We start from the raw sequence: 27,000 nt of genomic DNA, 5'->3' as shown, positions 1-27,000 counted from the left end.
GAACAGACTGTGGCTTTCTGCAAGTTAATGTAGTAAGAAGTAAGAAGGGAAGTCTTTATAAGAAAAGGAAATGAATAGATGTTGTTTTGCATAATGGCTGCACTAAGTTAAAAGCTAAACCAGGAAGGAAGTTACCATCACTATGGTAGATGGGAGTGCTTCAGTGACATGTTCTTACTTTTGAGAAAACCAGTAGTCTTCAGGTTAGCACTAGGAATAATTACCGTGTTTATTTTGTGTTTACCTGAATTTTTCAAAATCCATGAAGGTGAGTGATCATCTTTTAAAATAACCTTTCATTTATTCTGAAGTCAGCAATTGAAAAGTTGGCATGTGCTTTCCTAAAAGTAATAGTTAGAAGGCTGTACACATGTGGAATTTGCAAAGGATATTGGTTCTTTTTGTTAGACTTTTTACAAACAGAGTTAATTATATGTGGTAATTTGAAATGAGTTTGTAATTCATTTACATACACTGCAATTTTTTTGGTAACTATTTCCATGTAACTGTATTTTTACTGTCTTAATCATGAAGAAAGTAGTTAAAGTGCTCATGTTCTCTTATACCAGGTGTTTGTGTCTTCAAAAAAGGCTTTTTAGAAGTTTTTATACTTAAATGCTGTAAAACTTTGTATAATTACTCTCTGGTAATGAGATGCTGTCTGTGAAAGAGTTATGCAGTAGTAACCTGACAGAAAGTAGAGCAGAATAGATGTAACTGAGTAAAGCAAATCTTGTAGCATGAATGCCAAATGCTTCTTTGTGATCCTAAATGTTGATACTGGATTTAGGATAAGTGCAAATTACGCATGTGAATAAGTTATTCGTTCATTGTTTTTTGAAAGTTCATGAGTAAATTAATTTTAAAATAGTTTTGTCACATCCATTCCTAAGAAAGCTTTTGAATAAATAAGTATTATGATAAAAACCATCCCTTTGACAAAGAGTGTATTCTCAGGCATCATATCATAATATCTTTATCAAGCATATAATTTTCTGGAAAAAATGAGTATCAAAATATCCAGGTTAGGTAACTTACTTTTTTTTTTTTTTATTAATGATGAAGAATGGACATACCAGTAATTGGAATATAATGTATAGATTTTTATAGTTTATAAATGAACAAACTTGGTAGGCTGTCATAAGTTTTGAATACCATAACATTTATAATTCAGTTTAAGCTGTTGGAATAATTAATGTTTTACCTCCATGCAGAAGTAAACAAAGTATTTGTAGCACAGATTATGCAAATAAACAATTACAGGACTATTACCAGAAGAAAACATTAACCATTGTGTCAAACATCAAAGAATAATTACATTTTTCCATGATAATTTTTCTAGATTGCTCTTATTGGCCATGCTTTAGGCTGCAACAGTGTGATCACTTCAATTCTGTCTTAATCACAGCATGTCTAAAATAAGATTGTGAAATACACGTGCAGAACAGAATTATAGTTGGAGCAAGACAGATTTATATTTGGAAAAATTAGAATTATTGCTACATTTGGGATGCTTTAAAAACTAAATTACTATATAACAGACTGTGTAATGATGTCTGAACTACATTAGAAAGTAAATATGTTGAAAAATTTTCTCAAAATCTCCTAGATTTTTGGGTCTCTGGTTTATCAAAAACCTTCTGTTGAAAAGCAGTTTTATTTCAGATTTTGTGACAAACCTAAAATGTACAGAATTTTATGTAAATGGTTCAAATTGCTGGTTACACCATGAGGCTTCAACAGACAGAGTTGTTGGAAATCTTTGAGATGTGAAATATAATCACTGGCTCTTCTTCTGCGAGTTCCTAAACAAATGGCAGAAAGTTCCTAATTCCTGGATATCTTATGCCAGGGGAAGTTCCAGCATTTATGTTCATTCTGGAGAGGGAATAAAAATGGAAATTTCTTCTTAAACAAAAAATTTAGGGGGAAATCAATTTGTTAAAAAAAAAAAAAAAGCCTTTAAATTTTTTAATAAAGAATACAGTTCAGCATTACCAGAAATGAAATGTTTCCTTTTTATTTGTAAAGCAACCCACTTGTTCGGTTACGAGTCATTGAACCTTTAAATTACAGTGAGTTAGATAGGAGGTTATCCTTTTGGGGTCTGATGTTTTCAATTCCAGTCCTATCCCTTGGCTCCTGCTACTTGATGGTGTGGATCTCCTTTAATCTATCAGTTGGGTATTCCCCAGCTTGTACTGTAGGTTTGCATCTCTACAATGTTAAGTGGTGACTACAGCCTCCATAAGGAAGTGATAAAAAATGCAACTGCATACACTGCTGCTCTGACTTAAAACAGAATACCGCAGATCAAGTGGAAAAGAGCCCATGCAAAGTGAAATATTTGTGATTTTCTTAATGGGAAACAAGTTTTTTACAAATTGTAATCTTCCCTGTGAAAAATTTCATTTTCATGGATTTGGATTTTATCTGGAAAACCACCCTGTAAATAGAGGTTTTATAAAAGAATTTAATAATCTCAGAACTTCCTAACATAAGCATGTGATTGCAGGCCTTTGAATATAAAACAGTTTTCTCAGGTTATTTGTACAGTTTCTTCTCAGCAATCCTTTTTAACTATTCAGGCTGCCTGTGTTCAGACTTCACAAAACCCTTCCCACATCTGTAGAGTGATGTTTACATTTGGGAGGGGCTTCCCAGTCCTGCAGTAAGGAGCAATGAGTATGGGATGTCTCTCTGTCTGCCATGTAATCCACTGGGAAAGTGTAGTGTTGTTGTGGCCTTCCTTCAAGTGTTCAACAATCTACATCCTTCCTTAGAAAAGCCACAGACCTGTGACATGGAACAAAAGAATCATTTGATTGGCTTTCTCAGTAGAGACCTTTCAAGAGGTTGGTAAGCACTCTCCCTAACTCAACAACATTCACACCTTTTCCACTCAGATAACATGCCTTTTACACACCCACAAGGTGACTCACAGGCAGCGCTGGAATCTGTTTAGCCATTTGTGAAGTTCAAAATGGACTTTGCAGTGCTGAACATAGATGTCTGTCACAGTCCAGTCAGCAGATTCCCAAGTCCATGTACAGATTTCTTGGTGAAAAAGATATGTTAGGGAATTATGATTAATTGCCACTGAAAGCTGTAGCATTGGTTTTAGACTGGTTGCCCAGATGCCATGGCTTGCCATGAAAGCAGAGTAGGAATTCAATTTTTGCTCCTGGCTCATCTCCACAGACAAGTTCTATACAAAATGCCTCTTTCAGGTGGAAGAATTTGATCTCAGAAGCCTGCTCCATGACCTCTTATGTGGGTCAGATTGTAAGCATTTCAAGAAGAATACTTTGTCTTGCCTCAGGGAAAGATCAAGCCCTAAATTTTGTCTGAGTTTTTCCTTTTTACATAAAAATTAACTTTTTCTTACCTGTGTGTTTTACATTTCAATTTATTATGTTTTATAAGGAGTTTATGACTCTCTGATGTAGTGTGAGTAAAGAGAAGATAATTGACTTTGACATTGGAGTTTGGATTTTATTTCTGTATCCTGTCTGGAATCTCTTACTGAACCATTTCTGAGGTCAGCCTGCTGCTCTATGAGCACAGGTGGCCTGTTGAAGCCGTCAGAGCGTAGCTGAGCACTGGAGGAACTAAAGGCTATATTTTGTTCTCTGTACATAAGGATTTGTGATCATATTGCTCCAGTTGCTCATAATGGGAGTTATATACAAAATTTTCCCTTTATAGAGATGCAAGGGTACTACTAGAATTGGAAACATAGCTATAAAACTGTAGGTTAGTGCTGCATCAGATCTGGGAAGTGGTTATTCATAAATATATATTTAATGTTGAGGTCACACAATTTTTTTATTATTCTTGATTTTTTGTATGCTGAAAAAGTAGTTCAAAGTTAACATGAGTAAAAATTTGCATGATAAAGCTCTATTGTAATGTGGAAGACAAATCACACTTATTTATAACTTTTTGGTTTTTGCTGCTTGCCAGAACTGCATTAATGTACTCTAGCTATAGTAATTTGATACTGAAATATGACTCTGAATACCAACCCCAAAGGTCATAATTAAAATCCATGTTTGTTGACTGAATATAAAAGAGTGTGAAGGGTGTGGCTGGAGGATTCAGCAGCATTTCTAGTTTTTTTTTCAATCTGTGGTTTCAATGTCATTTGGAAAGAAAGCTTCTATTTTGTTTATAGCTATTTTACAACATAATTGCACTGGAGTGTTGCAACTGCACTGTTCCAGGGCTCAGTTCCCTCTCCAAACAAGTTTTCTCTTCTTTTGAAGAACAGTCAAATTGGAGCAGCTTTGAAACAGGAATGTGACTAGATACCACCAGAAATTCCAGTTACTATTACAAGAGTTTTAATACAATTCAGCAAATAAAATTCAGCATCTGGGTTGTGGGAAGCTGTGCTTGCTTTCTCTTACATTTGATGCATTTGACATCTTGTCATAACTCTCAAGAAAAAAAAAAAAAAGTGCATTTCATCATAAGATGGTTGGAATATCCACTACATGATGCTTCTATGCATATATCATCCATGTGTCCTGTCTGATTGTCTGACTAATATAGCACTCTTTCTTTTACAGCTAACACTGTAATGGTGTCATGCATGGATACCTGTTCATCAAGTAACACCACGTTTCCACTTTGTACTTTTAACAATTCTTACAAAAGATCAGTGCAACAAAGAAGAGAAAACCAGACTATTTTGCTGAAGGTCCTTGTAAATAATTCCAATTTCCAAAATATTCCATGTATTTGCCAGTTATCCTGGAGGGAACAACAGTCCCACCCTAAACAGAGAGAGTGTGAATCCAAAAGGGATGTGAATGTTGATCATCAAGGATCAGGGTCAATAGCTAAAAAAAGTAAGTAGGATAAGGGAAATACTTGATTTTGAAGTAGGTAATTACAAAATAAAAGACAAGTTTTTATTTGGTACTTAGAAGAAAATTATATGCTCCTAGTTCTCTATGGTCTTCACAATGAAGTCTATGAACAATGGGGGTCTGAGCTTTGCTTTGCATATCTGGAAAATGCATATTTTGTGCCAGATTCTCAGTGGCATTCATTCCTGGCTGTCAGTGAAACATGTTGGTAGCAAGTATTTTCTAAAGTACTTAATTTATTTCTAAGGAGTTGTACTTTCTGACAAATTTTCAAGCTGAATTTGCTTTTAAATGCCATTGGGGAACTCTACATGTAGATTGCTGGCATTATGAAGATAGTTATGAGCAAGTATCTGAAGAACTAATTCAGTAGGTAACTATTCCAATGGCAGCTATGTAAGAAATAACCATTTTTGTGTTTGTAGTCTACATTATCTACAATTGTGTAGTATCAGAAATGGCCTTATATGTTTTATAGAAAGCAGCACTGAGTAAGGAATGGCACAGCACTACAGAGGAGAGCTAGTGATGCCTGTGGGAAGGCTGACCTCGAACATGGACTGGAGAGAGCCAGAGAATAAAGTAGATATTTATTAAAAGGCCTTTAAGGATACACTTTGGGTAGTTCCAAGAGCCTGGCCAGGGCTACACCCAAGATGGACTTAAAATGGTGACAAAAGTGGATTACTGGTCACGAGGTCTCACACTAAGTTTTCGTCCATTTGCATATTGGGGTTTAATTGTCCAATTACAGATTCAGGTTGTGAGGTCTCATCCTTCTTGTTTCTCTCTTCAGTCCACCATTATTTATGCTTTTGGGCCTGAAACTTGTACTTGTTGTCCTTGGTCTTCAGTAGAAAAAGGATTTGTTTTGTCTACCTACTCTGTGAGGAGAACTTACTAACACTTCATACGCGGCTCAGAACACACCTAGGCAGCACAGAATCTGAAAAACATGAAAGCTAGAACTTAAGGCATTAGTAGCAATACCCACATCTTTTCAGAGCAGTAGCAGCACATGCCTTCTGTGCCATTTACACTTACAAATATCTGGAAATCTTTGGGGATGAGGATACCTCTTTCTAACATTGTCAGCAACAGGGGCAATAGTCCAAGTCCTGAATAGAAGAAATTCAGTTCTTTTCCAACCACATATTTTCTTTATTACAAAATAGCTGTCTTAACAAGTATGAAAAATAAAAACTTTTATATGGAAAATCTCTGTTCTCAGTTATACCTGTACAACTAACACTTTTGACAATGTCTCACCTGTTTCTTGTAAACATAGCACAAGTTTCACAGCTTTTGTGGTTTGAAGCGAAGCAAGGGCCTCCTGCAACTGATAGCAGATAAACAATGTGCACACTTCAAATCTCTAGCATCATATGGCTTCTACCTGGGTTCTATCCTTCCCATAGCCTGATTTTTGCCTGTTGTCTTTGACAACTAACAACAAAAAACAACAACAAAAAGGTGATAGTAAAGCAAAAAAGGGGAAAAAGTATAGATAATCAATGCTCTTCAGATCTGTTCGGAGTAACTTTACGCGGTATGCATTTATCCATCTTTTTAATAGTCAGTGATGCAGAAACCTTTATGTTTTTGCAAATGAGACAGAGAATTCAGTTCTTTTTGAGAGTTGTCTCTTGGTCTCCCACTTGTATAACATGTTTGTTTTCATTTTTATTTCCAAAAGCAAAAGGCTCTCTTGAAGTGAAAAAAGAAAATGTTACATATTTTTATAAATATTTTAATTTCACCACGGTTTCCAAGAAAGAAGTGGAGCATAATACGAACTACCTGATGGAAATCTACATCAACAATTCTATAGTGGGAGGACGAAATGCAGCTGATGAACAATTGAATCATTCTTGCCTCTTGGCAATGATGGAAGACCAAAACGACTGTATAAATATTTCACTGCAACTGAAGTCTTACATGGAATGTAAGTACAAAGGAGAGTCAGAATGGAAATCAAACTAGAAACAATATAATCTTGCAAAAAATCTCAGGTAGGTAGTTCTCTGCTTCCAGCAACCATTTGAAAATATTTAAATATTTCACAAGAAGAGAATAAAATTTTGAACATCCCTTATTAAAAAACAATACATAGTAGACAACTGATGATTTTTATACTGATTTAAAGCAGATTTAGCTGTGCCCTTTTTTCCTAGAAGAAATACAGCAAAATAAAGGTATGTACATTGTTTTTTGCTTAGCAGCAACAGTCTCACGTATTGCATGTGACAAAACCTGGAACTATAATTTTCTCTTTCCTTACAATGGCATAACCCTGTTGTCTTGGAGGTAAATTTAAAAATCTCTGTTAACTGCAGTGGGAAAAGAACCAGGGGATAGATTTGACCATTCTAAGGTTGTACTCCAATAGCCTACTATATACCCTCACTACAGTATGCTTAAAAGATAAATTTTCAGCTGAACTAAGCTTAGTTTTCCCAGAGGACAACCTTCAGCTTTTTATATTTCTCTTTGTGCTGCAAGAGTGTTTTGTCTGATTGCCTGACCATGGTCAGGGCTTCCATTCTGTCTATATGCAACACTTGTCATTTAGAAATTGCTGAATTATTGCATACATTTGGTTTTGCATGGCAAATGATGCTGTACCTTTGCTGGAAAAAATGGTTTTTTAGAGTTGGATTAATGTATGTTAAAGAATTCCAGGGAAAATCCTAGAGAAGAAAGGGCAGTTTAAGATTGTTTTGGTTTTTTTGTTTGTTTGGGTTTTTTTTTAATAAGTGTGTCTAGCCATAAGAGGAGCATAATTTGTAACTTGCCCCTCTAACATGAGTCAATACTATGAACTAACCACCCTTTGCTAATACTGATTTACCTGGATAGTAGTAATCTCATATTAGCAACGAAAATTAACAATACGTTCTCTTTTTCTCTTTACTTCAAAACAGGTAAAGAGATGCTCAGGGCTTGTACTAAGCATGGCTGATAATCAAGTCATTACAAGCCACTGCAAAATGGGGTAGAGTGCTCTGTTTAAAAGGAGCCTAGATTACTGTATAAAAGATATTTTTAGTTCTAAATTAGAAGGAATGAACCATGGGGTCATTGGCATTTGCTTCATGAGTTCTTGATGGAGAAGGGACAAAGGAAGTCGGAGTAAGTCTAATTATATTTTTCTAAGTCAGGGAAAGGGAAACAGTAGTTTGGCTACAGGGTGTAATTTGGTTTTTCATGAGTCACAGTAACAGAGCTGTTTTTTAAAACAGTTATTTGACAGTGCTAAGGTATGTATCAACATGCAGCTGCCAAAGAAGTTTGAAAGGCCATTCAAACAACCAGAGGGAAAAGTTCTCCAGATCGTTCCTTTGTTGTATATAGTCCTGACTTGTACTAGTTATTGAACTAAATCCCTGTGGAATGTGGGTGCATTTCTGCAGCAGCTGTTATCCAAAAGAGCAGCCTACCTCCTGCATCCAGTCCCATGCAATTCTCCCTCACAGCAACTTTAAAGGTCTTCCCAGAGGGCTCCTGTTGGTGGCATTTCCTCACCTTTTTATAAGAAAATTTCTATATGTAGAATCTTGCCATCTCTCATATATGAAGATGGACGAGGAAGTTAAGAATGACAGTATAGGCCAATGTTGGACAGCAGACCAAACCCTTCCATGCTCTGTCCAGACAGAGGGGACATGTATTACCCTTGTTCTACCTTAAATACGAATGTTGATCTTTGAAGCATTTTCATTGGCTGAGTTGAAAAGTTTTCATTCAATTAGTCATCTGTACCTATTTCAGCTGTGGGGAGATATATAGATATAGATATAAAAATAGAGGCAAAATTTAAACTAAATTCTAGACAGGAAATCTAACATCAAAAACCAGAGAAGGCTGAAAAAAAAAGGCATCATCTCTCTCTCTATTTTTTTTTCTCTCTTAATCTGTGGGGATAGGACAATCCAGAAACCTACCAAGATGGAATATTCTGCTTTTTTTCTGCTGCCAGTGATTTGCTGCCTAATTTTCTCTCTTGTACATTTTATGGACAGATCCGATGTGTATGACGAAGATCACTTGGCTCACTATGATTTCAGTAGTTTTTGTGTTTACTGTTTCAATTGTCATCTACAAAATAGTCCAAGAAAATAAACAGAACTGTAAGTAACGAAAAGTTAATCCGCATGAATTTAAATTTCTATGCATGTAAACATATATTAATTTATAGTAACAAAACTGTTATTACTGTAGCTCAGATACTGATATTTTGATTGTCAAATGTTAAAAGCTTCCTGGAGACTGACTGAAGTACTCAGATGATTGATAGTATCACCTCTCACCTCTTTGAATGCAAAAATTGTGGATGCAAATCCAAGCTTGTTGATGGCAAATTAAATGGGGGGGTTTTCATAGATGATTGGTGGCTTAGTGACAGGAACTTCTGGTTTCACATTGATTTCAGTAGATGGAACATTTATGTTAAACTTTGTGGAAGTTTTTAAGCAGAAATGCCAATGACATTTATAAATTAATTGAAATACCCTTTCCTTCCTGAAGAGGATTAATTTAGGTGACAGGAAAAATTACAGGAGAGATTTGAGGAGATATGCACTCATCTGTCTGTCCTAAAAACTGGCTATTCAAATTCATTGGTGGTGTAATCCCATGAAGTACAACCAAGGAGCACCGTCTTAAGCCCAGAGCTGAATTAAACCCAGATACCATTAACTTTGCTATGACAGAGCCTGCCATTAGTTCAGAGACTGAAACAATTGTTTTTACAATATTACTTCAGCCAAGACAGGCTCTTCTCTTGGGATACAAGCTGAAATCAGATTTACAGTATTTTCTCTAGCAATATACAATGAATAAAACAAGAATAAAATTGTAGGAGTACCCTGAGCTTGAGACCTTTGAGAAATCAAGATAAAGTCCTCTGCACAAAAACAGTACAGAAAACTGACCGCTGGTCAGCTGCTGGTCCTTGTTTCTCCTGCCAAGTCAGAGGAAGGTGATACCAGGAGCACATCACCTTTCCTCATTGTGAAAAGAATGTTACTTAAGCTGTTACCGGAGGGAATAACCCCTAGGTGCTTTTCACAGCAGTTTCTAGAGGTGTTTTGCTTGCATCAGCCCTGAGCGGGCAGAAAGCCTCCAGACAACCATCATTTAGTTGCTATTCCCAGGCAGGTGTCCATTCCCCCTGTAGTTCAGAGGTGCTGAAAGGAGACCCTGGTCACAGGGGTAGTAAAACAAATAATAAGCCATATCCAGTCCCCTGACCATTCTTACTGTATGCACAGATACTTTTGTAATGAAGGAGCAATAGAAGTTTAGCTTTAATCATAAGCGAACAGAAGGAAGAATAGTGCCCACACACAAAATATTTCTGTGCCTTTTTTGCATAGTGTAAATACTTTATGCGTGTATTTTTAATGAATAAGCAAAATAATTGTTTGAGATGTCAAGTTTGTACCCTCCCTGCCCCAATGAAAGGAACTCCTAAAATACATGATATTTTACTCATTGCTAGAACCAGTTTCTGAGAACTATTTCATGTATATAAAACCCCACAAAGCGTAAATTAGGACTTTATAAGTGGACTATTAAGTGCTCTAATTTAAAGAACTTTTATTTGTAATTTGAAAATGACTTATAAATGTCATGTCTCTGATTTTCTATGCTTTGAGTCATAACATTTTATTTTTAATGTAGAACTGTAAGTAGTGATGATTGATGATAACTGTTAAGTAGTGATGATTAATGATTTAGTACCTTTATTCTTAAAGGTATAACTTTTTTATTAAATTCAAGTTTTCAGAATCATCATGAACACAAACAGGGAGGAAAAGATGCCCTTTTGAGGCTTCTAATTACTTACTAGCATCAAAGATACATTTTCTGCTAATTGAGGAAAAGTGGGTTTATGAGTTATATTTATAATATATAACATTATAACCAACATCATTATGTTACTGATAAAAAGACAAGTGCATAAAAAATAAAACTTAAGTTTATGTATATATATAAAGATGTCACCTTTCATTGCAAGTCTATATACTAATTTTTATCAGTGGTGCTCAAAGAAGAGAGCAGAACATAACTATGTTCCTAAAACAGTTGTTATGAATTTTTCCAGCCGTAATTCAGTTAGTAGTTTTTCCTCTTCATTTCTGAGCACCACTGAAAGCTGTTAAGAAATGTGGAATTACTCATTTCCTCTTGAGACCTTGCAAGATATGCTGCTAGGTAGACTCTGAGTCTCTCTGAATCATTAAGCTATTTTCATGAGTGCATAAAATAAAATATGGAAATAAACTTGGTGGAGGTTACAATCAATCCATGACAAAGGCCCTAAACTAGAAATTGATTGTTTTGCCTTTTCCCTTCCGCCCCTGTCTCACAAACACTTCCAGTGCTTCCTTTGACATTAACTGTTACAGTGCATGCTTGAGGCTTCAGCAATTTAAATCTCCACTGGCTATTCATAAAAAAAAATTCATGACCTAAATAATTTTAACTTCATGAATTTCTTAGTGTTCTCAAAGGAAAAAGATAAAAATAAATTCTGTTACATAGAATTGGAGCGAGCCTGTCACCAGAAGCTGTCTGAGCCCTGGACTACAGTCACTGCTGAACAGGGCTAACCACAACAGCTGCACAACTGTCTGCAATAAATCCACTGAGAGCACAGCGTTTAGAGAGCAGCAGAAGGATGGAAAGACTGAGAGTTTATGAACTGGGTGCTGAGGAACAGCTGGAGGTGCCCAGTCCAGCTCTAGCTTTGCCAGTGGTGTGGAGCTTGCTCTCAGACTGTGCTTTCCAAGATGAACACCCCACACTAGCAAGGAATCTGTCAGCTTCCTAGGATGCCAGTACACTCCATCCTTCCTACTCCACTGTCAGCAGTGAGAGTCCAAACCTGTACTGAAACATGTACTTTTCTTGATATCCTTCCAAAATTTGTTCAAGGTACACAGGCTAGAAAAAAGCAAGTAATGATTTGAAAGGGACAAACTTGAATGAAATTTCTAGAAAATTTCATTCAGGAAAACACAAATTATCTGGCCCTTGGTTTTCCTCATCACCTTATTCCAATGCCTTCCTGATTTTTTGAACACATTCCAAGGTGTTCAACAGTTTAATAATAAGGGGTTTACAAGCTTTCCTTCTAATCAGGGCTGATGCTAACACATTTTGTTTAAAGCAGATTATAAATGCAGAGCAGCAACATCAGTTTCTACTGTTTTAAGAAGAAAGGGTTCCGGGCATGCAAGAAGAACTGTATCTGCTACTAAAATTCATCCTCTTCCTGGTAAGTAATATAAAAGTAAAACAAAATCTAACAAATCTCGAGGCATGAGAAAGTCAAGAAAGACTTTTTAAGACTTTCCTGTCAAGAGATGCTTCGGGTTTGTTTCAGAGTTACCTTGGTCCTACCGAAATTTGATCTGGTTTATGTTAAGGAAACACTTTTTTATTATAAAGAAATAAATCTTACAACAAAACTATAAGAAATATATATATCATGTAGGAAAGCTTCTTCAAAATGACTTTGAATTTTTAAAATTTTTGCTCATGTTGTGTGCAGTTTTGAGGCTTGGCAGCTGAGTGCTTTGTGTGTGTATGAAAAGTATACATAGATGTACACGTGTATGTATGCTCTATGTGTTTGTGACTTTTGATAAAATTTGCTACCAGAGCGTGGAATGAATGACTGTAGCAGGACTCAAAAAATGGCTTTGCTGGCATTTCATAGCCTATTTCTAGGGTCAAATTCCCACCAAATGCAATTTTTTGAGTTTCAGATAGGTAAAAAATTATAGTCTTCAGAGAGTGTAGGTTTTTTTAGCACAGATAAACTAAATGGCATGGCTAAACTCAAAGTTTGGATTCTAGAAAACTGAATTTGGCAACAAATATCTGTGTGAGTGCCAATTACCAGTTGTTACTGTGAGTGTTACCGACATTGCTCAAAGAATAAAATGTTTTAATAAATTTCAAGGACTTCGGTTTTGTGAAGGGAGCTATATTTTAAAAAGATTAACATGAAAATATAGAATAATAGCTCTGAATGGCAAACTAACCTTCAAAACAACAAAAATACAAAGCAAGCAAATGAAAAAAATGGTTTTAAATTTGGCTAGTCTTAAGTACTTTGCTTTTTGTCTTCTTAGTTCTTCGGGAGTAAGAGGAGACTCAGTAATTTATGTCTACAACTCAGTATTTCATGGCATTTCAATTTTACCTAGAAAAGAGTGAATAGCTTCTTGTCTGTCTGAACTCTCCTGTGAGTACAATTTATGCTTCTTGCTCTTAAAGCACTGGCCACCTCTCAGATATATTTATGAGCGTGTTATTTTCATTCTGCAGGAAAGGAATTACTTTTCTGACATCTATTGTCTTGAGTAGCTTCACTAATACCATACCTGTTTTATCACATGTTCAGAATGGCATTTTTAATGTTGTATATCCAAGGCATTTTTGATGTGGTCTTATGGAAATTCAAATCTGGTTTCGCTAGATTATATTGGAGAGAATAGGAATCCCTTATTGGTCTGTCATTCTCACTTTTAAGTGCCTCCCACTACAATCAATACATGTAACCCAGAAAGGTGCTTAGTTGCATGAACTGCTATAATGGGGTTTATTTTAATATAAAATTCCTTGGTTTCACACACCATAATTTCAGTCAATCCAATCAATTTCACAGTTTACACCAATATAATTTAAAGTGGAATCAAATCAATATGAAGAGTTTATTCTTTCCACAGTTTCTAAGCTTAGGATTTGCTACCATGATAATGGATTATAAATAGCTACAGATGACTTTGTTGTCAGCCCTTGACAATATTTTCATTATAATTAGGGAATAGGTTGTAATCTCGAAAAAAACCATTGACATCCACTGAAGAAAATACAGTCACCCTGGAAACATGGTAATGAGTACTTGCGAGGATGTGATAATACATCATATAGATGAAAAGATGTATAGGTACTACTAAAAGGTTATTTGAAGTTAAGAAATTATAAGGGAAGAAAAAGAAGGAAGCCTATACTTCGAGAATGGGAGTGAATTCTTAGGAAGCACAGTAAATTACTGGCTTTATGTCACTGTGGTCCTACAAAAAGGTAATTTACAGCATGGATATTAGTTTTGTGGAACTGTTAGTGGCTTCATATCCATGAATCATTGTCATTAAGCCCAGTGACCAGAGGAGAGTGGGGAAAATGTATAGCATGTTCTCTAGGGAAGGATTAAATTTACAACCTTCCAAATTCACAGTACTGCAAAGGATTAAGCACATGTAGTGAGGAGCTTTATAGCATTCTGGTCATAAATGTTGACTAAACATTGTCTGGGGTGTTCAGCTAAAAAAGACACTAGACCATGTCTTGTACAAAGCACATTTTCTAGACTTAGGAGCTGGTCCTGCCATTGCATTTATGTATAATACCTGTCCCTTAAATGGTATGAACTGTCAAAACAGAGTTGCCCTTAAATGTATCCACAAGACAAGGGAAAGAAGAGAGGGTACTTTTTTTTTAGTGCAAGAAGTAAGTATTCTTTAAGTGACTGAGCTGTATTTCCAGACACAGAGCATTTTCATCTAATAGAACTTGATAGTAATAACACATAGGAAATAACCCTTTGAAGCCACTTCCTTCCTTTGCATTTACTACAGAGAATCTTAGTGACATTCCCACATAAGAGAATTTTATTGCAAGAATTTCTTTGAAGAGCTTTCTTAAATTGAAGAAGCAGTAGAAGAGGTTGTAGAACAGCTTAATAAATTAATAATAGCAATTAGAAGGACTGGAATGTATTCCCCACAGAGCTTTAAAAGAACTCAGATAGAAACTGCTGAATTGACATTTGCAGCTTACTGCTTAAATCAGTCTCTGATGCAGATAAAGGGAAGAAAGTTATACTTACCCTGCTGTTACTCCTCTTCCTTAGCCCATTTTCCCTAAACCACTTTGGTACCTCTTCTATTACTAGTAACTGACTAAGTATAGTAACTGACTATTACTAGTAACTGACTAAGTATAACTAAGAATAACTGTAGTTATTCTCATGCAGGTGTATCTTAAAAAAAAGATATTCTTGTTGGGAGCAGGCCAGTGTGTGTGAACCGTATGTGATATTGTTAAAAAAAAAATTGTAGAGGAATGAGATTGCATAAATCAGGGCATTTAATAGCTAAGCTGAAACTGCTTAGTAGGGTCTGGAAGATTCATTAATATAATTAGATGGGTTATACTTAAGTGAGAATTTATATTACTAGAATCTTATCACTATAAATTCCCATTTAGACTTTCTTTTCCTGGAGAAAGAATGACATTCCTTGTTTATTTTTATTCTATTTTGAATGTGGCATAAGATGTGTGAAATTTGTTTAATCTTGGCTAACTGAAACATCACCTATTTGGTGGTCTCCCTCAGTTCCTGACATAGCTGAATAATTATCTTTCCCTCTGCAACTTACATTAATAATGCTGGCAAAAGCAAAGCTTCTCATAGTATTCAATATTTAACACAGACTTAAATGTTTCTGAAATGCAACATATCCGAGAAAATTGTGAAGCCTTATTACCATTTTGGAGCTTTAAAAACTTTTTTTAGATAAAAAGGATAAAAATCTATAGGATGCAGGTACTTTTTGGGAAGTTTTTATAGCCCCTGTATGCTTTCCGTAGAGCACTGATGTACAAACGACTTTTTCTCTACTCAGTTTGCATGTATGTAGAACACTGATACTGAAGGGGACATTAGCCTATATTCCCATTCTCTCCAGATTCATCCTAAGGGTGAAACAAGATTAATTGTTATTTTTGTTAAACTACCCCAGTTTTATTTTGACTTTGCTTTTCATATTCAGCTGCTTAAGTGCCAAGATCCAAACTCTACTTTTTAATTGCATTTGTGAAGAGAGAATTCCAAATGATGTAGTCAGTGGAGAATAAACATAGCTAGATATAAGTGGCACTGTTTATCCTCTTGTTGTCAACTCAGTTGAAACCCATTTGTAGGTTTACAGAAGTAATGGATAGTCAGGGACAAGATGGACCTGGAGTCAAAATATTATTTGTGTTCTACAGCAGTTCTTTGAAAAATGCATTGGATAAACAACTCTGTGTGCATTTGCCTGACAATGCTATCTCTGCATTTCCTTATCTGTATTCCACTGAGATACTGTATCAGGATCTGTGTGCTAAAGGCATCACCTCACCCCTTCCCGCTTCTGAGGGGTATGCTGTCATCTTTGTTGACAACTGGGTGATACCCAGGAGCTCTCCCTGTGTGTATAGCATGTGAGCTGAGGCCACACCACATGTGCCTGTGGCAATCTGTGTGGCCCTTATGGGAAAATGAGTCAGGAATTTTTCTAAATTTCCATTGTTTCTGCTTAACTGGCCAAATGGAGGGGTTTGTATTTTGGGGAACTCTTATATAACCTCAAATTCGCATGCTTTGGATTTTCACTACAATATATTCACAATTTTTTTCACACAAATTAATTTGCTTACCTTGAAGCTGCCTCCCAGGGAGACTTAAAATCAGCACATTGTAGTCCTACTAGTATTCAGAGGAGGTTAAATACAAAACATGGTTAGTACTTTCAGTACTGTCCATCTCTGTCTTGTGTTCAAATAGGTCGCAATTATTTTCAAACTTCCATATGCAAGTCCAACATTCTGCAGATATGTTTGCTGTTAATAATATGGATAAAAATTATTTTAACTTTCAATAGTGAAAACCAGCAAACAAGAGATTCCACTTCCTGCACAGACCACAAACATACTGCCTGCAATTCCTGAACAAGAGCATTGTCATGTGGATCAGCTGTAGAAGGTAAGTAAACATCTTACAACCCTGATTATTCTGGTTTTCCTCATATATTTAGAATTAATAGAGTGGATATCTGCACAAAACAAATTCTTACTTCTTCTAGCCAAGTGTATGAGATGAAAAACTGGATAATTTGTTCTGTGAGAGCTAGGTGGCATGAAAAGAGAGTCAGTTTTACTTCTGCTACCAAAAGTGATCTATAATCATATGTGTTAGCCTAATAAACCCAGTGTGTCTCTGTAAAATATTGTGTCCTAGACTTCAGCATTGTGCTGACATTTGTTTCTGACAAGGGCAGAGGAAAAAAGCAATTTGCAAATGATCTCTGAATTGAAATACCTAGCTTCTTTATGAAATTCCTCAAGCAAGAGAAATTGATCACTCTGTTGTTCTTACACCAGTCAGAAGGAATGATGAGAAACTGGTTTCTGTTCAGAACTAAAACTGATCTCCCAGTCCTCACTTTCTGCAGCCACTGTGCTGCAGTAATTGTTCCAGGAACTCCAGATGTAAGAAAACTGTGCTGCAGTAATTGTTTCAGGAACTCCAGATGCAAGAAAACAAATCTTCATAGAAATGTGCAGTAAGAGATACCTTTTCCTGAAAATACTTGTAATGTTTAGAAAAAGAACAGCTGCGACTTGACTAAGTAATACAGACTAATATTTCAAGTGCATAGAGCAGGTGATGGCTACCTGCATGCGTGATATTATTGTATATGGTGAACTTTTTTAGGTTAGAACTTTAAGGAGGTCCTTCTTTTATATTTCTACTTAAATTGGATGGAGTTTTATTGGAAACTCAATATCATGTTGTCCTGGGTTGTAGTGTAGGATGTGCACAAAATATTCTATCACCATCTTCATGAACTGTTGAATCCAATTGTTGGAGCAGTGCTCCTCCTGGGCCCCCTCCCTCAGGGCTATCTTCTGCTAATGGCCCATCAAATGCCTTGCCCATGACTCATGGATAACCCCCTCTAGGAGTTATCTCTGTATAATGGGCCATCAGGGACCCCCTGCATGACTCATCATCCCATTGTGAGATGCTCTGCCCAGAGGGAGGAACCAAGCATTCCCACCTGGATATAATCTGGGATTTGGGTCAGTACAAGCAGCCTTACCCACTGGATCCCCAGAGGATGAGAGTTACTAGACTCTTCTACAGGATTGCTACTTCAGGAAGACCACCTCATCTGGACTGCTTCCATCACCCTGCTCAGGTTGTGTTCTGACTCTGTCAGTGGTCTTTTGTAATATTGCATTTGTTTTATTTTACCTTTTTTTTTTCCCCTTTTTTCCTATTAAATTGTATTTCTGACTTGAAGCCTCTCACTTGTTTTGCTTTCAAACCACTACACATGTCATGCTATCTTTTTATTGTGTTAAAAAAATAATGTACTGAAGAGCAGTTTGATTTTTGTGCTTCATGTGGAACCATGAGGATGAAATTGTACCTTGAGAACAGAGCTAAAGAAAAAATTTTGAATACCTTTACTGACAGAGGATGAGGTAATTCCATAGTACATGAATAACTAAGCTAGGTAATTTTTTAGTGTTTGAATGAGACTAGTTGGGTTATAGGATAGTATATTATAGTTATAAAAAATACTGCTTAAGTGGTTGTCATCCATAGATCTTGTGAAGACTTACAAAGGTGAGAAGCTGTTGTTATTACTATTTTAAAATGAGGCTATCAGGAGACACAGAGATAACATGACTTGGTAACTCCGTGACATAACTGAGAGCAGTTCTCAGATCATCTGAGTTCAGCCGTTTGCCACTTGTGCTCAGTTTCTGACTGAGCAGGTGTTTTCCAGTTAGCCTTTCTGTAGGGCAGCTTTCTTCTTTTTCTGCAGGGATTCCTCCCAGACACTTCAGTACTACACCATTTATTTTTCTGGTATCCATCAACTGTCTCTCAGACAAACCTGTAACTTCACCATATCCATGTCTGCCAGGTACCTGCCTGTCGCCCTGATTTTCAACCTTCTGGCTGTTTTCATTTCTACTGGAGTTTTCTCACAAATTGTAAGATAAACAAAAACTAATGTTTTGTAAACAACATTCCTTCCAAGAGGAAGGACAAATTGATAAACTTCCAAGTTGACCACTGGGGTCAAAGAGGTGCTCTTCTCGTCCCCCAATCCCTGAACAATTTCCAAACCTTATATAAACCCCAAATCATAATAAACGTTCTTTTGCTCATCACTTCTCAACCGGATGGTGTCATTCTTTCGTGTCGTGCCTGCGACACCTGCCCAACTTAATTGGTTTTTTTACTCTTGGTTTAAAAATAATACTTTTCTAAGGTTGAGATAGGACATGCTGCTATGCAGGTGCTCACCTGTATTCAGTGCCTTCATTTATACAGTATTACAGCTGATCATTACTATGCTTTGTAAATTCTTTTAATTCTTCTTCCAGGATGTTGCATTCACCTAAAACCCATCTTTTAGAAGCAGGGGGAAAAATCATGGCTCATTCCCATACAAATCTACCTTTTGTGTTGCTAGAGGTGGGAGTAACTGTTGGAGTGACATTTTGCTTTTGTTACCTTAACTATTAGGAAATAAAGGATAGAAAGAAGAGATGGAACAGCTTTTCAGATTTTTGGTTGCTCTGTGAGACAATATGTGAGATCCAGAACACTTTGGGATCAATTATTCCCTTTTCTTAATCTCTGTGTGAATGACTGAAAGAAAAAAGATCAGATATCTTGAGAAAGTCCAAAAATCTTCTTCAGTGCCGTACAGAAGCAGGCTTGCTTTTCCAGATAGTCTTCCTATCAGAGGGACAGCTGGCAGTGAGGTGAAATCCAGATGTGATATGTGGGAATAATGCAGAATACATTGTAAATTGTAATGTTACATGACATTGTGTGGAAATATTATTAAATGATGTGGCTGCAGAAACTTCGATGTAGGTTTTGCCTTTCATCATGTTTTGTTTTGAATACATTTCTTAAAGGAATAATGTCTCAGAGCTAAATACTCTGTGAAAATAATAAAAAGCACTTTCTGCTTTAATTTTGCTTTACTTCCTGCAAACCTCCCCCCCCCCCCCCCTCCTTTCTTATCTGATAAGGTCAGATGCAGGTCATTACTGTTTGTGTCTGTGGGTGCCTCAGTTCCAGGAAAGCTTGCTAGTGACGAGTGCTCGTGGTAACTGAGGTGGGGGAAGGAAATGGTGATTTGCTTTTCGCATGAGTGCTGGGTTTGTCTCTGTGAAGTCTCTAGAATGCTGCTAAACACTCGTTCACTCAACAGGGAGAAGCTGTGTTACAAGTACTGCACATGAAAGCTAAGTACGGAGCAGGAAGAAAGCAAAAATAATCAAATTCCCAGAATTGCCAAAGACAGTTCTAGACTACATCAGCTTGATAAAGTGTGGGTTTTTCTCTGAAGGAGGAGGTGGGGTGGAGATGAGAAGTATGTACCAGGGAGTTTCTTGATCACACTCCTCATCTTTGTATCACTGACAGTTGCTTCCCTGAAGTGTGTGCATTTCAGACCACTGATACAAGAGCCTCAAATAAGGAAGGGTTCTAGGCAGAGCCAGAAACCTGAGAGAGCTCCACTGGGGATACTGCTCTTCCCTGCCTCAAACCTGGCTTCTGTCTGGTTGGTAAGAGTTACCTCAATGCCTGCCTTGAATCAGACAGGCAAGATGAGTTATACTTTTCCTCATCTTCAGCCAGCTGGAGCTGCACTCAGAGAAATCATTAACCATAGCACTGAGTGTTTGATTTCTCTGTCAGGAGACTACCTACGCAGCAGCTGTGGTAGGTGTAACAGCAGTTGTGAGGGGGAGGAAATGTAAAAGCAAGGATCACTCTGATCACGACCATTATAGCTAATGAGCTGGAGAACCTGCTGATGGCCTCAGCAGTCGCCCTTAACACAACACATTGGAAGATGAAAGGCTGAAAAACATTGGTTTTAGCCACGGGAATGGTCAGGAGAGACCTATTTGCCTATTCTTTGCTTGTTGCTCCACTCTCCAACAGTAAAGTATTGCTCTTGCTAAGAGATTGAGAGAGTTATCAATGATCAATCAATTACACATTGCAATTTTCTGCTGTTTTGATTTTTATGTCAAGAAAAAGACATTTCTTTCTATAAATGTATTTTAAAGTCTTTAGATTTAAGACAATACTATCGATTATAAATTGTAAATATATTGACAAACATATGACTGTACATGTGTTGCTATGTTTACCAATATACTTAGATCCAACTGTGTGGTGTATCTATCTATCTGTGTGCACACAGAAATGCACCCAAATGCTTTGTTATTCGCTATTGCACTGATAGCTAATTTAGCTAATAAAAAATGTACCAACTTCTGCAGTTGTGTCTTTGCCAAAGGTGAATGTTTTCAGCATAGATCACTTAATGTCTTTGTGTATTTTCACAGTAACTATTACAACTACACTTGAATACCAAAAGTAAGAATCCCCCGTTTCTGCCATCTTTCATTAAACTACCATATTAGCAACTGTCCTGGAAAAAATGAATGAGCCATGTCCTTCAAGTGTTGAAACACACTTTACCTATGTCGTGGTTTAGGAATGGTATTTTCCAAACCACACTGCAGCTCGCTTCCCCTCCCCTCCAACTGGAAGCACAAAAGGCAAAAGATCATGGCTTGAGATACAAGCAATTTAGTGGAAACAGCAATGAGATAAGAAAATAACAAAAGGTATAGGCAAGGAAACAAATTACATGGAAAGCCTGGGACAATACTGACAGGCTCTTCCCCACCACATTTTCTCCCAACTGCAAGGAAAACCCTTCTCCTTGGAAGCAAGAGTCCCTTATCCCTGCTCCCGGCAATGACCTGAGGTGGTATAGAATAATCTCCTAACCATGCCCACACAGATCCAGGCTCATTGCCTCACAGCTCCAGCAAAATATTAACTCTGTCCTGGCCAGAACCAGGACAACATATGACAGCTGTCAATGTATTTCCATAGTGCTGTCAGAAGGTTGTGACATTAATTACCCTAATTTTATTTAGATTGGAAGCATGAACATTTTATTCAGGGCATATATTTGCATTCAGGGCTGTCCCTCCTAATGACACCTCCTCACTAATTTGCATGGTGGTAAGAAAGAACTGTTTATCCTCAGCTAACACAGAGATTGCATAGTGCTTTTAACAAAGCTTTACTTGCATTCGCCAGTACTTTTAACTTTAAGAACGTTACTTGCGTGAACTATTATTTTCAGCTGCTGTAAAATGCTGTGTGATGCATATATGCTTTGAGAAACCATGAGGACTAACATTTCTGAAAGTGCTTGATTCAATGGCTATTCCCTAAAGAGTGGGGGCAAAGAATAACTGAAGTAAGAAATTAAAGTGGGTGTCTTGGTTCGGAAAGACAGGTGTCAGATAAGTAAGGCAGTAGTCTCCCTTGGAATGGAGAATGTAAACCTCCCCTCCAAAATTAAGGGGCTCTCAGGCATTAATAGATTTCATGAATGACTCAGGACAGAACAGTGTTCTGTTTGGAGGAATTAGAGACACATAGAGACCTGAAAGTTCTTGGATGAAGTGCTGCCACTTTATGAGGAAAGAGAAAGAAAGAAAGAGAGAGAGAGAGAAAGAGAAAGAGAGAGCTGAAAAACTCAGTGTCTTAAAGCCAACTGCTGTGAACTTTTTTTTTTTTCTTCCTTGAAAGTGCCCAGTGTTATGCTTAGATGATGCTAGATCAAATTCACACAAACTGGTCACTATTACCCAAACATTTTATTTACTGCATCAATCAATGCCCCAAGGACACGATAAAATAATCTTGGTATCCTACATTCCACTAATTCTTTAAATAAAACTGCTAGACATGTCAAAGGCTGCATAAAAGCTAATGAAAGTTCTACATAAGCAACTGTCAATGATTTTTAATACACTGATTTTTAGTACACTGCCTTTGGCCATCTGTCTTTGTGAAGAGCTTTGAGATTCTTGAACACATAAGGAGCTTCACTTCTTTCTGAGTGACAGTGTAGCTGTACAGTTAAAGACGACAGGTTGGTATCCAGTGAATATAGAATTCAAGGCACGATCGTATCTTCAGGTGAAATGGATTACAAAACTGGAATATGAAGTAGATGACAGGTAACTGGCAGGGACAACACATGGTGTATGGCTAAAAAGATGAAAACCTCTGTCAAAGAAATTGTAAAATGGAAGAATTTGATGCATCCCTTTCCTCTCTTACAGTCTGAGAAGCATGTAGGCATGAAACCCCCTGTGGGTGCAAGGGTTGGCACAAGAAATCAACAAGTTTATGAGAGGCTGACTCTTCTCCAGCAATATTCAGATCATCATCACCATCCTTGTTTTCTAGTGAAACACTCCCATAGGAAATCAGAAATTTGATTGTGCATGTCCCAGTCTACTGCCAGGCAATTTTAGTGCAGGTATACCTAGAGTATTACCTGGGCTTTGGCTCACGCCGGTGCTGCCTTCCTGAAGAGGGCTTTAAATGCCATCCTTGCTGAACTTAGTAGCACAAACAGCAAGTGCAACTAAAAATATTCTTTGCCTGTTTTCCTTATGTGATTGTGGCTTGACAAAAATGTTTTCATATTTAAAAGAATCTCTCTCTCATCTGTCTTTAAGCAAGGCACCCACACAAACAACAGAAGATAGAAATTATGCAGAGAAAACAGAGAAACTCATAAGACATTCTAGCAAAGGCATGTTATGAGTGAGCTCAGGAGTGAGAGGAAGATTATAGTTAAACTGCTTTCATGCAAGTATTTGTGAAGAACAGTAGGTGTGATTTTAAATTGCTGGGATCCTTCCAATTATCCTTTTGACAGTTTTTCTGAAAAGCATAATTTCAGTGCTCTGAAGTGATAGTACTGTCATTGAAGTCATCATAAAATTTGGAGTGAAGGTGCTGAAGGGAGAAGTTCCTACTAGTACTTACCTACTGGCTTTGTGGGTTGGCCATTTTTGATAGACTTCATTTTTTACACCATAATTCTTGTTGATAACTATGATTCTACGCCCTCATGCAGCTTTAAATTGTTTTCAGAACTGTACGCACTCAATTATGTATTTATTTTATAAACATCATGAAAGGTAATTCCTCCTGTTTCTGCTTCTGTAAGAGATTCCAGTCTTAATCGTACATTAAAATGACAACTCCTCTCAGCACAGAAGAGCTCACAGAATCAGATTGCTGAGCACATTTCAGGGTACTTGGCACAATTACTGGGTCCTGCACTAAATGCATGCCAGGATGTATTTCTTTCCAAATGAGACACTGAGAGTTTCCATGGGAAGCACTCCTGCTTGCTGGCAGAACTGGACTATAAGGGGCACTGTGCAGGCTGTTTAAACCCACTGCTCCATTAGCTGGCATAAATTTTTGATGCAGTATATCCTGCCTACACTTGTCATTTTCTAACTCACTTAGGCAGCTGCTGCCTCCAGTACAATTTCACAGCCAAGGAACACTTCTGAACCCAGTTCCTATCATGTAAAAGAAAATGTAGACAGATGTTGTAATCCGGCCTGCAGCTATGGGAGCTACCAGAATGGGTGACAAGCTATATTTGCTTTTTCACTCAGTGTGCAAGTTAGAAGTACAGAAATCCTCTACTTCCACTCCACCTCCCTCTTCCCCTCCCTCAGCATTGTACAGTTCCCTAAAAAGTAAGATAAGCTTGATTGGAATCTGTGAGCTCTCGGAGCTGCAATCCAAATTTGAAAGTGTCATTGATGGTTAGTGAGAAGCATTTCACTTGTGAATGTGGAAAAAGCTGCTTTCATTTCATTATTTCCAAATTTGTCCTGCCATGTAGCAGTATAGAATGGGAAATACAGTTGGGCACAGAAGAGCACTTCAGCTAGGTGGATGAGATGAACGTTTCAGGCTCTGCCCACCACTCCACTGCCAGATTCCCTGGAAGTGGGTAAGGCCTGGTGTGCCTTGCTCATGTTCCTGTATCACACTCAGCTGTCAGGTATCAGCCTCAGTCTTTCGCTCCAATCTGATGTGCATCATCTATTTTGTCTGCCTTTTGTTTACAATGTTGTTTTCTTTTGTAATAAAGAGGAGAATTCATTACTGTGAAAGAGAAAATTATGACGAGATAAATTAGAGAAGACTAAATTAATCTCCTCATTCTTTTCTGATACTATTTTCTTTAGTTTCAGGCATCACCCTATGAAATACCAGCACCTCTGGATGAAAGAAGACACATCATGCACCACAGAAGAAAGCCTCCCCATTTCCAGTTTGTGGAGCTATGTTACCATCTTTTCATGGGAATGCCAATTATGCATTTTAGTTGACAAGCCTCATTTTTTGTCATCATAATTATTTGGTATTGTAATGTATTGTAATTACTTGGCATTTTCCATCATAATTCCTGGTATTAAGAAAATATGAATGATGGACGAACAAGTTTTTCTGCGTAAACAACTTGGATAGGAGAGGATAGATTTCACATCTATTTCCTGTTTGTTCAGGATTCATACTTATATATATGGTTGAGAGATAATCCTTGTGATAATTACCTTTTTTTATCAGGGCAGAAATTTATTTTTATATATTCCGTAGGATAAAAAGTCTGTATAAACCTAGGAATTATCCTCTACTTTCATGGAATGAGCACAATTTTCAACCTACTTAATGCTCTAGATGACTAAGATGCCTAAAAGATACAGTTTCTGGCTGTTGAGAAGGGCGGCCAAAGTACTACAGAAGAAAATAATTCTGCAGCAAGCATGTTAGTTTCTGCAGTAAACCAGAAAGACCATCATAATTTGTGCAATATCTTAATGGATAAAGAAAAAAATGTGGAAAAATACTAATTTGGTTTCAGATCACAAAATCCTTATTACAGGTTTTTAATAACTCATTAGGACATAAAATGGGTTTGTACTTTTTGAGAAATTGCATTTCCATCCTTTGTTCTAGCTTGGGTCATTAGCATTCTGACTTACTATCTCTTGGAACTTTTCCTTACTTTCCATTTCCTACTGCTCCGAGTGCAGTGGAGCTGTTTGGGCTGAGCAGGGTCCCAAACTCCTTCCGTGCTAACACATGATTTGTGGGTACAGCTCAGCCATCAATTACTAGGCAGAGACAGAAACTGCCAGGACTTCAGGCTCCCTTGTGCTAAATCCATCAGGACGAACAGATTGTAAACTGCCCATTGCAAACATGATAGGCAGCAATTTAGCATCCAGTTAATACTTCATTACCTCCATTCCTTACATTTATATAGCCTTTCCCTCCTGAAGCTTTCTGAAATTGCATTTTCCAGTCTACACTGAGCACTTCAGATTTAATAGGAATAGTTGTGAACATTAGCTTCTGAATGATTTGAGGGCATATGGAATTTTTTGTATTTCGTTGGATAAGTCTGAAGCATTTGTTTATATTGCTTTTTATTTTAACATCTTATTAAAAAAATAAGAGAAAAATACTTTCTTGATTTGGGGGCTTTTTATTGTTTGTCTGTGGTAACAACTAAGCTTCTCAGAAGCAGAGTTTTTCAGAAGTAGAGTTTTTAATGAGCTTTTCAGAAGCAGAGTTTTAAATACAACCTATAAAGTAAACCTCTCACAATTTGCTTCTTGGTTGTTTTTTCTTATTATTATAGAAAGCAACTTACAGATTAAGAGACATATTTGTCTCAAATCACTACAGAGTTGCTAAGGCCATTTTTGTTGGTGTTTAAATGCTTCAAGTGATTCAAGATATTTATCACTTTTCCCCTTCAGTAATCCAGAGATCTTGACAGGAGCAGCCCTGCTTCTTGTGACCCCAACATAATTTTCTTTCTCCTATGATTTGCTATTTCATTAACCACAGTTCTCCCATGGCTCTCCAAGCGTTTGGTTTTACCACCCTGGAAGGTTCCATCTTCAAAGTTACCTTTAAGAATGCCATAAACGAACAAAAAAAACAAACCCAAAAGGCTCTTACAGGCTTTTCCTCTCTGCTGAGTAAAGCTTACCTTGTCTTCTAACTATGATCCAAACTACAGGAAATAAAGAATGGGGGGACATTGGTAAGGATGGTAACAAAAAATGTGATCCTGAAGTAGTTCTGGTTGAAAAGGATTTCAGGTGGTGGCTGATCCGACCTCCTTTACACTGAAGGAGGGACTGAAAACAACTGGTTTAATGTCTTGCCATTTTCTCCTGAGGTTTGGTTTCTCTCCTCCCAGATCCTTGTAACTCCTTGTCTTCATCTCTGGCTTTGTCAGAACTGAACATGTGAGGAGAGAAAGGATGTCCTGTTGCAGCCTCTGAAGCACAAGATGATGGG

The 27,000-nt window shown here is 37.1% G+C and overlaps 1 protein-coding gene across 1 annotated transcript; it reads left to right on the top strand.

Annotated features, from left to right (window-relative positions):
- The first annotated feature begins 93 nt into the window (after positions 1-93).
- TMEM156 (transmembrane protein 156) lies at positions 94-26,273 on the top strand. Its single transcript, XM_066185617.1, is given in 7 exon segments — positions 94-268; positions 4,575-4,856; positions 6,574-6,822; positions 8,900-9,007; positions 12,058-12,162; positions 16,604-16,704; positions 24,876-26,273. Coding segments are annotated over 6 exon segments (1,017 nt in total). The 3' UTR covers positions 16,702-16,704; positions 24,876-26,273.
- Positions 26,274-27,000: the final 727 nt, after the last annotated feature.

This window comes from Chamaea fasciata, unplaced genomic scaffold, assembly GCF_029207755.1.
Source record: "Chamaea fasciata isolate MVZ Bird 193981 ecotype frontalis unplaced genomic scaffold, bChaFas1.0.hap1 SCAF_6, whole genome shotgun sequence".
Classification (NCBI taxonomy): Eukaryota; Metazoa; Chordata; class Aves; order Passeriformes; family Sylviidae; genus Chamaea; species Chamaea fasciata.
The sequence above is the reverse complement of the archived record's forward strand: the minus strand, read 5'-3'. Positions and strand labels throughout refer to the sequence as shown.